At 34.1% G+C, this 12,473-nt stretch overlaps 1 protein-coding gene across 9 annotated transcripts in view; it reads left to right on the top strand.

Annotated features, from left to right (window-relative positions):
- scai (suppressor of cancer cell invasion) overlaps positions 1–12,473 on the top strand; it is a 53,600-nt gene that overhangs the window by 13,730 nt on the left and 27,397 nt on the right. For 5 of the 9 annotated variants that reach the window (XR_012406910.1, XM_021476512.3, XM_679172.9 and 2 more), the window contains exon 2: positions 2,594–2,708. Coding sequence is in view for 8 of the 9 variants with exons in the window: in XM_021476512.3 (XP_021332187.1) it covers positions 2,602–2,708 (107 nt within the window). In the remaining variant the exon portion in view is untranslated. The remainder of the gene's footprint in view (positions 1–2,593; positions 2,709–12,473) is intronic. The other 4 variants (XM_021476515.3, XM_073952283.1, XM_073952282.1 and 1 more) reach the window with 1 other exon arrangement.

Raw genomic sequence — 12,473 nt, forward strand, 5'->3', positions numbered from 1 at the left:
TTAATTGTCCCTCAATATGAGCTGACCTTCCTCCAACTTCACAGAATAGACTATGTGCCATCTTTATAGGTCCTTAAAGCTTTGAGCTTGCCTATGAACAGGAAAAGTCTTTGAAATATCCCATTGTTAAGCCTGAATAGATCAGTGGGTGATGGCATATGTAGTGGGCAGTTGGCAGAAACTGAACCTCCCCTGATTTTTAGCAGTCTATTTATTTATGATGACAAGTAAATTAAATTAGGACTTGAAATTAGAACAGAAATTAGTATTTGGTGTTCAAATACTTAAAAAAATGAAACAACCTTTAAAATGTAAAAAAAAAAAACAAGAATTTAAGCATCACAGTATTTCCTAAGGATTTACAATTAACATTTACTTTTTAATGTTTTGAAATTAAAATATACAAAGTAGCTCAATTGTTATTGTTAAAGTAAATAATTAATCCACAGGATTTGTTTTGAAAATCTTCAATGAAAGTCCATTGCTTGTATGTTTGGAGTGACAGTCCTACTGTTGATAACTTGACATCAACCCAAGCAACTGCATATTAATACTATCTATTACTGTTAGTCAGAGCCATAAAGAGAGAGAGTTGAGACAACTACGTTGACTCCTCACACCTGCAGCTTCTCCACGATGGACGTTCTCCAGCCTCCGGCGCCTAGACTGCAGCGCTGCACAAGAAGTTTGGCCAGAGGAGAAACGGTCATGCCCCACTGGCTTGCTTGGTTTGGTACTCGTAGGGCTGCCCATCAATGGATTTCTCTTCAGTGTTTGGACTTTCAGCAGCGAAATTTGAACCACATTGAAGATTGAACTGAACTGAACTAATCTGAACTTCAACTCTGAAGACTGGACTGACACAGTTTTAATTTAATAGAACTTCTATGTTAAGTTGCTTTGGCACATTCTACATTGTAAAAACGCTATAGAAACTGCTGATGACGGCTGGTTTTGCACTTTTGAAAGGTAGAAAGTTTCTAAAAATAAGTTTTTACATGATCTAACATTTGAAATAACGGTGAAGCACTTTCTGGAACTATTTAGGGCTAAATGAATCACATGACAATTGAACATTTTGGACTTTAGTTGTCGCAATTCTCTCTCTCAATGGCTCTGCCGTTAATTTACTCTGAGGGAATGATGCGCAAAAGAAAACTCTGTCTTTATTTCAGTTGGAACATCAACATACTAAATTAAAAGTCTCCGCAACTTCCAGTTCACACAGATTTGTTAATGTTTTAAAAGCCCTTCACCATATTCAAAGCAAAATTTGATGAAATACAGTTTGCAGTTTACTATGAAGCTATCGGACCCCTTTGAATTCTACATAAAACAGTAAATTGAAAAATGCTGGAAAATTGGGAGGAGAAATAGCCCAACTGACTCCGCATTATTACTACACAATGGCTGTTTCTCAATTCCAAGAACGCTGAGAATGGACTTGTGTTCTTGTGTAGACCGGTTTTGCGAGGTCACTTCGGAAGAACAACCTTCAGAGACTGTGAGAACACTGAACGTGTCTTGTGAAAAATGAGATACTGCGTTCTTCCTGATGGTCACATGACCTTTACGCATTTTTAACGGAAATTGTTTAAACATTACAGCATATATACAATGATTTTTTTCCTCTTTTCAATATACAGTATATGTAACATGCACAACAACCAAATATACTTTACACAATACAAATAACACAGATTTTAATATTAATTTCAGCAAATAAACACCTTTAATGTTTTTATATTTTTATTCAAATGTTCATGTTAATGTTTACTTTCGCCGTCTCATTTAGGGAAACTCCTGAGATAAATAAGTTATACCTCTGAACTTTAGTAATAAATCTTAATAGGATGGCGTGCTTCACTTCCTTTATTCAGTTGCAATGATTTCTGGGACTTCTAGATCAAGTTCAGTGCTCAAGTCTGCATCGATGCATCTTCGATACGAAGAACACTCCGGGAACTTTCACACATCTTCCGTTCTTGCGGACTTGAGTTTTGGAACTGGACTTTGGCATTTGATGATGACGTTTTCGAGAAGGAAGCAAGATCGCTGAAGAACGCGTATTGAGAAACAGCCACTGTCTGTCAAGATGTTTATCTCAATCTCACAAATAGACAAAATACTACTGGCAATTTAAAAATGTGAGGAGACTACTTTATTTATCTAGTCCTATGTTCATGTTTCTGTATAGAAATGACATGAATACACTGAAAATTGACTGCCTTTAGGGGACCTGTAAAGACTCCAGTGATATCAATATTAGTTCAACGGATTTTATTTAATTAATTTGTGAAGTTTATAGATGGTTTATTTAAAATTTCTTTGTGAAATTTTTCTAACTCTGGTGCAAATTTGTCAGAGCGAGTCAGTTTGTTTGGAGGCGGAATTAGTCAGTTTTCGTCAAAGCTGATTCAACATCTGCCCACGTCACTGATGTAGATTCTCGTTCCCACAATATGTCAGTTTAAAGTGTTGCTGCGCTCGTTTAACTGTGATTCATAAAATTAGCCTCAGCCACTTGTGCTCAATTGCATAACTCTGTTGACAGGCTGTTTTGGATTGACTTTTTTTTGTGTTTTGTTTTCAGCAGCTGCCATGACAGGGGTGGGGGCAGAGGATGACATCCCTCTCTGTGAGAGGAAAACTGTCACTGACTTCTGCTATCTCCTGGACAAGTCCAAGCAGCTTTTCAATGGCTTAAGGTCAGTCTCTTGTTGGTGTCTGAGCATTTTGTTGTTTACTTGTCTAGGTTCTTATATTGACCTTGAGTAAAATTTCTTTAAGCTTTCTTACTTTATGGCTTTCCTTCATTTTTTCACTTTCTGCTGTCTTTTATTTTTCTGTCTTTCACAGTTTTTTTCACTTCACTCATTTAATTTCCCTAATTCATATTTCTTTCTTTCTTTCTTTCTTTCTTTCTTTCTTTCTTTCTTTCTTTCTTTCTTTCTTTCTTTCTTTCTTTCTATTCTGCAACGCAAAGATAAAGAATGAGTCTCCTCCATTCGGCCTCTTAACTTTCTCTTTACTTTACTTTTACTCTTTACTTTAGTCTTTTACTTTAGTGTACTTACTTTAGACATCCATTAGCCTACATATTTCATTTTATTTATTAAGCGCAAGGATTTGTTTAAAAATAATTTTTAAATTCAGTTCTAAGTTATAGGCTATCCAAACACACATCCTATTTTTATAGTCCAAAACCCAACAGGTGGACAGATCGAAACTTGTTTTTATTTAAACATTTGGGAAATTGAGAACATTTTTTGTTTGTTAGGATTGATGATGAAGAAGACCCTCTAATTACTATTGTGTAAATGAATACTCTTGTGTAAATTAATACTTTAATTCAATTTAGGTAACACTTTAGTTTAAGGAACAATTCACAACATTTATTACTAGTTTATTAGCTGCCTATTATTAAAATATTCACTTTTTATTAACACTTATAAAGTATGATCTAATACCTTATATTAACTATTAATAAGGTGCTAATTAGTAGTTTTTTAAGCTAAAAGTCTTAGTTAAAGGTTTGTTAATTGCATGATTTGTACATTAAAATAAAATGTGACTATAATTGACTTCATTCGTGCGTTTTGGAATGTATTGGATTATTAATTTTTTTTTTACATATGTTTTATAATGAAAATATTTTAAATGTATTTTTTGATTTTAAAAAAGATGGGAAAAGGAAAGAAGCTGATTGCAAATGTTTTTAAAAAGTAGAATGTGCTAAAAAGGAATGTAAAAATCTTTCTTTCTTTTTAAATTATTCAGCAGTTGTTTGGATTTGACCCTTGAATTGCTCTTCTTGTACGGCTTGTTTTCTGTTCTTGTAGTTGCCGTAAAACAGTCCTTTGACAGTGTAGTGACAGTGACTAATGTATGCATCAAATATGGTGACTTGCCTAACATTAGAATGTCTTATCACAGTTGAGACAACCTTATTTATTAACCAAGTCTAGTGGAGGCGGCCAAATCTTAATTAACCGACAGCAACTTCAAATGCATTTTAAATTTATGACAGCATTGAGCACATCGCTTGGGATGCACTCAGACCACAAAACTGATGAGAGCACCACTGTTAGAAGACAGCAACAGAATCTAAAACCTTCTGATGACTTGAAGCTCATACTGGCATCCTATATAAATCCTATATGGAAAAAAAAGCTGAATTATGTGAAACTTTTTCTGTGCAAGCTCTTTTACACAACACACGTTTATTGAAGTCTGTGTCAAAGGCCACACACACACATACAGTTGAAGTCAGAATTATTAGCCCCTCTTTGAATTTTTTAATTTTTTCAATGTTTTGCAAATTATGTTTAGCAGATTCAGGAAATTTTCACAGTATGTCTGATAATATTTTTACTTCTGGAGAAAGTCTTATTTGTTGTATTTTGTCTAGAATTTTAAAACCATTTTAAAAAAGAATTTTGAAACCATTTTAAGGTCAAAATTATTAGCCCACTCAAGCAATTTTTTTTGTTAGTCTCAGAACAAACCATCAATATACAATAACTTCCCTAATTACCCTAACCTCCCTATTTAACCTAATTAACCTAGTTAAGCCTTTAAATGTCACTTTAAGCTGTATAGAAGTGTCTTGAAGAATATGCAGCCAAATGTTATTTACTGTCATCATTGCAAAGATAAAATAAACCAGTTATTAGAAATGAGTTATTAAAACTATTATGTTTACAAATGTGTTGAAAAATCTTCTCTCCGTAAAACAGAAAATTAAGAAAAAATAAACAGGGGGCCTAATAAATCAGTGGGGGGGCCTAATATATCTTGCCTCAACTGTATACTATCACTGTGGCTATATTGAGTTTCCCCTCAACTTTAAGTGCCTTATCCAATTCTGTACACACTCAGTTCGGTAACTTCCAGGAGTGAGAACCACAGTCAACTAATAAAAATAATTGCTGAATGACCAATGCTGTTTCACAGCAATTTGTAACTTTTTTTATTAAGTGGTTAATTTGAATTAATTATTACGATCTCATTCGTACAACTTAATATGATCTGCTCATCCTCAATGAAGGTTGGGTGCCACACCTCCCTTTTAAAATAGAGACCCTGAGCATGCGCCAGTAGCGCCGCCACATTTGTACAGTGCTCCCAGCACAATTTCATTCAACCACACTAGTCATGACAGCGTGCCAACGTGAAGATGCTGGACTTTAGCGATGTGTATGGGTGTAGTATGAGCAAACAAAGAAAACAAAGGACAAAGGCAGAAATTTTCATTGGTGAGATTTTGTTTTTTATTTATTTATCAAAATGGCACAATGCCTCACTTACAATCACAATCATCAGCACTTTTAATAGCTTATTTTATAGACTTATAATATGCTGTTGTTCTACTGGAATTTTCATTCCAAAATGGCCGTCGCGCCATCTAGTGGCTGTTTCCCAAATCGCACTAGAGTGTGGCCTCTTGGTGATTCTAAGCTCTATGCTTCCGATCATAGATATATGTGTATATTAGGGATGGGAAGATTAACCGATATGTATCGATACGCGGTCATGCGCGTGCACGATGCGAGTGCATCGGTTGAGCAGCAGAGGATGAATGAAATTTTGGAAGCAAATCGAGATGCATCGGTTTTTGCGAGATACAGCTTATATTTTTAATATAGAATGTATTTTTTATTTATTAACAAGTGTTGTTAACCTGTTTTTGGCGCATAATTTAATCGACCTACATAAAGTAAGCCTTAGCAACGGATTTGCGGATGTGCACACACTACAACTCAATGTATCAGGTGTGCGGATGAAGCTAGTGGAGCGCCCTCAGAAAGCGCGAGAAGCAAAACAAACATTTTATTCCCCACTGAGTTTTAAATCTAAAGTATGGCAACATTATGGATTTAAAGATGGACGACATGACAGGACAGATGCAATCTGCAAAATGTGCCGCGCATCTGTAAAATACGCGGGCAGTCCGACTAATCTGACTTGAAGCGGCGCCACGGTGTTGTTGTGAAAGCATCTTCCAGTGTTTCTGCATCGCCGGCTTTCGCACTGCTTCAACCAGCTCCAAAAGTGGTGAGAAAAGCATTGCAAGTTTTTTTTTCCATGCACAACAGTTCTGCTCGCTCTACGCCAATAACGAATGCTATTGCATTGTTCATCTGCAAAGATATTCAGCCTAGTGTCACGGAGAACGAAAGTTTTAAACACCTCCTCCTGTTAATTTTTATTTAATTATAATAATATTAATAATAATAATGATAAAAATAATTGGGTGTCACGGTGGCACAGTGGGTAGTTTGACCACCTCACAGCAAGAAGATTGCTGGTTTGTTATATTTTTATCAGCCTGTTGTTTACAGTGATAGTGATGTTTCAAAGCAACATAACACTGCTAGTTCACGACCTTAAGTTTTGAATAATCAGTGGCAAAATATATCTTTGTAAAACTTGTTTTCATAGTTGAAAAGTTAAATCACAATTCTTGTTGTGCAATGCTAATATTATTTATGTTGAAAGAGTGCAAATATATACATTTATAATATATATTGCACTTATACATTCTGTTTATCTTGAAAATACTTAAATAATATGTGCTATATGTTCTAAAATGGCCCTCTACTGTAAACTGACACTCTGGCTCTGAGAGAAAAGCCAGTTTGTAAAAAAAAGTCTTGGTTTTGCTTGGTTTATAAATAATCAAACTCATTCAATGGCACAGCATCCTCTTTCACATAATCTCACAAACTTGATCTAATTAGTTAGTGCTGAATTATCGCATCGTATCGTGATATGGGTGTGAATCGTATTGTGTTGCATCGCAATATGTCACAAATGTATCGCTAATATATCGGATCGTATTCTTTGTATCGAGATACGTATCGGATCGGCATTATAGCTTAGATGCCCAACCCTAGTGTATATGTGTATATCTCTGGCTCTGGATGGCCACAGTCTTCCACTGCAGCTTGGTCCTGCATTTATTTCAAAGAAGCGTTACCCTGTACTAAAATGGTGGCTCTATTGACGCATTCCATCCAATAGACAACAACAGGGCTGGCGACATCTAATGTAAATATCTATGTATGTGAGCGACAGCGGCTGTTAGCGACCAGATGGGTGTTTCGAGTGACGCGACAAAGTTGACAATCCTTCTACTTTATGCAAATTAAGAGCTCACGTTATCCTCTCTCAGCTTGCTCAGTGGCTAATTATATTTCCATGCTGTAGACCTACACAGAACTTCATTTGCAGCAGGTCGCCACCCAGAGCGACAGGCAGCTAAAAAGTTGCTGCTAGTGTGAATGACGTTTTCTCATGATATCAGGCCGGAATGACTAATATACTGCACATGTAATATTGGCAATATTTGAAGTGTTGACGCTTAAAAACGCATTGCAAACTACCATCTTTTCAAATCAAAAGCTTAAATAATTATTTATGTATTTTGAAGTTTCTGTAACAATAATATTTTCCATCTTCATTGTAACAATAAATTTAATTACTGAATATCTGGATTTGTCTACACAGAACACACCAAAAGTGGAACAAAACAGTGCTAATTATTTAAACTTATTTTATGTTTTAGAAAGCCCTGCCAAATGTTATATTTAACGTTTGAAGAACAGGAATCTTTCAGACTTGATCATTATTGCACAGTGTTTGTGCTGACATGTTGTGGAGAAAGACAGTGCTGTTTCATTTGGCTTTAAGCTAGTTTAATTTGTGGTTTGTACCAAAGAGCTCTGCAACAAAGTCAAATAGCATTGTTTAGTGATCATGTAAACAACTAGTCCAGCGAAACACAATCTCTTGTTTTCTTTTGAACCGAGCTGATAAATGGTGTGGTGCACAGTTCAAACAATTACCGCTGTTTTGTTCCACTTTTGGTGTATTCTGTGTAGACATATGCTAATATTCAGTAATTCAATATATAGTTATAATGATCATGCACAATATTGATATCACATGCACTTCAAAATACAGTGAATCATTATTATTTAAGTGTTTAAAATGTAATTTAAGAATATTTAGATTGTGATTGTTCACCACAGCACCAAATGTGTAAATACTTTGACAATTTATTTTCAAGCATTATCGATTTTACATGTTAATCTTGCCTACAATATTGAAAATTCTGTCTTTTTATTGGCCTTTTGTTCATTAACTCTATACAATATGGTTAAATGTAACTAAAGTCAAAGTTATGAAAACTACAAAAGCATTTTATGATTTTTAGCTGATGTTAATTTCTTAGCAAATGCCTTAAGACGTGATTAATTTAAGTCAATGTTTAATTTAATGGAGTTAATGACTAATAAAATTCTGTTATATTTTAATCAACTTATAGCATAAAACTATAATAAGCCTATTTCTTAATAGGGATTTGAATGCATTAACTAAAGCTCACTAATTAGAGCCATTATACTTTATCATCCTTTTGCACTTAATTTGGTTGAAAGTTTCTTCAATAAGAACATGTTTACACAAGAAATCAATGCACACCAAGTAATTTTTGCTTATTACATCTGTTAACATCTGATCAATATCATGAGGACAATTCTGCATATTGTAATAAAAGCTTCAGCAATTAATCGCAACAAAAAAATTGAATTCTGGTAGAAATCTTGTCCGTGATATTTTTTTTACGTAATTAAGTAATGTTAAGCAAGTTAAGTAATGGTCATTTACTAACAGTCTGGAGCCCTGCAAATAGTTTCTAGAAAATACATTCTCAACCTCAGACGTTATGCTAAGCACTGCCATTCTAAACGTCTAAACGTCCAAATGTTTGAGACATGTGGCACACTTTTCTGTATTTGGTTTAAATTTACAAGATTTCCGGGAGACAAGATCTGAAAAAAAATTTTATCGGATAAATGGCTGCAATTTTTATCTACATTTGTGCCCTACTGATTTTCTTTATGTTTTGCTGACAGATCAGATTATGTAATCTGTCAGTCAAGCATTGTTGGGAGTCTTTGACCATTTAAAGTGGCGAGAGTTTTTAACATAACATAAACATAACATAACATAACATAACATAACATAACATATAACAACACAGCATATAACAACATATAACATGTAGGTGACGCGGTGGCGGAGTAGGTATTGCTGTCGCCTCACAGCAAGAAGGTCACTGGTTCAAGCCTCAGTTGGATCAGTTGGCATTTCTGTGTGGAGTTTGCATGTTCTCCCTGCATTCACGTGGGTTTTTTTCCGGGTGCTCCTGTTTCCCCCACAGTCCAAAAACATGCGGTATAGGGGAATTGGGCAGGCTAAATTGTCCGTAGTGTTTGAATGTGAATAAGTGTCTTTGGATGTTTCCCAGTGATGGGTTATAGCTGGAAGGGCATCCGCTGCGTAAAACATATGCTGGCTAAGTTGGCGGTTCAATCCGCTGTGGTGACCTCAGATTAATAAAGGGACTGAGCCGAACAGAAAATGAATGATGATTAAATTAATTAACATAACATAACATAACATAACATAACATAACATATAACATTTAACATTTAATATATAACATAATTTATAACATAACATATAACAACATAATATGTAACATAACATATTATATAACATAACATATAACAACATATAATATAACATATAACATAACATATATAACATAACATGTAGCATAACATAACATATATAACAAAACATAACATAACATATATAACATGTAGCATAACAACATATATAACATAACAGATAACATATATAACAGCATCTAGCATAACATAGCAACAGGTAACATAAAACATAACATAGCATATAACATATAACAACATATAGCATATTTATATATAACATAACATATAACATAACATGTAACATAACAAATAACATAACATATATAACATAACTTGTAGCGTAACATAACATATATATCATAACATAACATATAACATATTATATAACATAGCATATAACATGTAACATAACATATAAGCTTCAAGAGTGCGCAGATCCTCATGTGCGCTCTCAAACAAATGCTGCTGGGTGCGATTTAGTGCATTTATGTAACGAGTATGTCTCCAGCATTTATTAGATTTGCTAGGAATATTTTTGAATGTCTATTAGTAGCATTAATGCGTCCTGAAGTAAAGTGAAATGGCTATACATAGTGTTTGCTGGCCTCACGCATCACGCACCTGTCAGCCTGTCAGTCAGTCAGTCACCTTAAAGGGTAAACAATTGACGCACAGCACTACTATGGTTACAGAAAAGTTAGCGCTGTTATAATTCACTTACCCTTTAATATGTTTTAGTGAGATTATTACCCGCTATCAAAAAAAAAAAACGTTTTGAATGAGAAGCTGTAATGTAGCCGTGGCGGGATGTATTTTGGCGTGGCGGCCCGCCATGGAAGAATGAATGTAGCGGAAACCATGATATAACATAACAGCATATAATATACAGTATATCATAACATATAATATATAACATGTATCATAACATATAACATATATAACCTAACATGTAGCTTAACTTAACAGATATAACGTATCAGATAACAACATATATATATATAACATAACATGTAGCATAACATATAATATAACAAATAATATATAATAGCATATAACAACATATAACATAATATGTCACATAACATATAACATGTAACATAACATATATAACATAACATATAACATAAAATAACATGTACTGTAACATATACCATGAAAAATAACATGTAACATAACAAAACATGTAACATAAAGTAAGAGTCTATTATCGTTTTGCAACCCTCATGTTGTTTCAGATTGTTATGTTGAACGGCAGACTTTTGTCTTCTTGGTTTTGCATACAAGGTTGGTGAGGTTGATTAAATGAAGACAGGATTTTCATATTTGGGTGATCTATCTCTTTATAGAAGTTGGTTTCTAGAAGTTGAGTCTCGCTCTCATTTTTAGCTGAACTCTGTATGAACGTGACCGTATTTAGCGTTCTAAAATGGGTCTGACAATTATATTTTGAAGAGCATGAGCGTAGCCTATTTCGTGGCTGTGGTTGATTTATTTATTTATTTTCTCTGCATCTCTAGATGAGCAGGTTTAATGTCTCTTCTTTGCATTTGCTTTATGTATGTGTTGATGTTTGCTTGTTCATCCGTAGGGAGCTGAGAGTCCTTTATATTTTCCAATGTCTGCGTGAAGTGAGCTCAGTTTTACATCTGAATGAATCTTCAGCGCTCCTCTTCCACCCCCTCATATCTGCCAGCGTTTGTCTCTGCATTACACACACTCTTAAAAAAACCAATCACGTCACTCCGTGTTTATCACCATTTCTCAGTGGCCAGTAGGTTGCGTTTGAGTTAATCAGTCATTTTTAGCTAAGACTATTTATAGGACAAGTATGTCAGTAGCTGTGGGCTCTCTCTCTCTCTCTTTTAGCTCTCTCTTCTTCTTCTTTCTCTCTTTGCTTCTTGTCTTCACAATCTGTATTCCTTCCCTCGTCTCTTATCTGTGTATCCAGACCCTGTCCTTATGTACAGGCTATGTTTGTTTTATTTATATTGCATACACAACTGAGACTTCTACAGTCTAAGAGGTGGGTTTATAAAGTAACCGACCCAATATAAAAAATAAATATTGTTCATTTTTTTTTAGCATGTATTCATTGCAAAACATTGCTGAAGTTGTGTTTTTTCTATTAAGAGTAAACTATAAGTATAAAATTTAGATTGCTGTGCTGCAAGACATGTATTATATCTCAAATTAGGGGTGAGTGATATGACCAAAATCTTTGTTGGAGAAATTTATTTTCATGATAATGATATGTAAATTTAGTCACTTCTGTTAGTCATGTTTGTAGGATCAACATAAAATATTTTGTTTTTAGACCTTAAATATTGGACAGTATGCATGTATGTGTGTATATGTATATAAAATACAGTATACATATTTTCTTATAATCAAGGTCTGAAGATGAATAGTCTGAACAGTTTTTCTGCAAATAAATGCTCTAAATTAGCGGTTCCCAAAATGTTCAGTCCGCGACCCCCAAAATAACAATGTTAGTGACTCACGACCCCCTCATTCATCAGAGATGCTTATAAATATACAAACATTGTATGAGGCACCAGAGTGGACAAAAGTTTACAAAATCTTTTCATGGGTTCTATTTAAAGTAAAGATGGCACGTTTTGTTAATACAATTGTAACGTTTGTAAAGTTATAATTAGCACTTTATTTAAGATAATTTGAGCAGTTTTGCTGACTTTAAAATCCTATTTATTACTCGGGTGTGTCCTAAAGATACTGAAAGTGATCATGTACATTTAAAAAAATTATAAATTAATGAATTAATATCTTGAAAAAATGCATTTAGACTTAAACAATGTATTAAACTTTGAGCAGATATGTTGAACACCATTATATATTAAATTAAAAAATTCATTAGGCGTGTAATATAACAAACTGATATTCTCTTTTCTTTATATGGGTTCAATCAAAGGCTATAGAATACTATAAAGG

Source organism: Danio rerio, chromosome 5, assembly GCF_049306965.1.
Source record: "Danio rerio strain Tuebingen ecotype United States chromosome 5, GRCz12tu, whole genome shotgun sequence".
Lineage (NCBI taxonomy): Eukaryota > Metazoa > Chordata > Actinopteri > Cypriniformes > Danionidae > Danio > Danio rerio.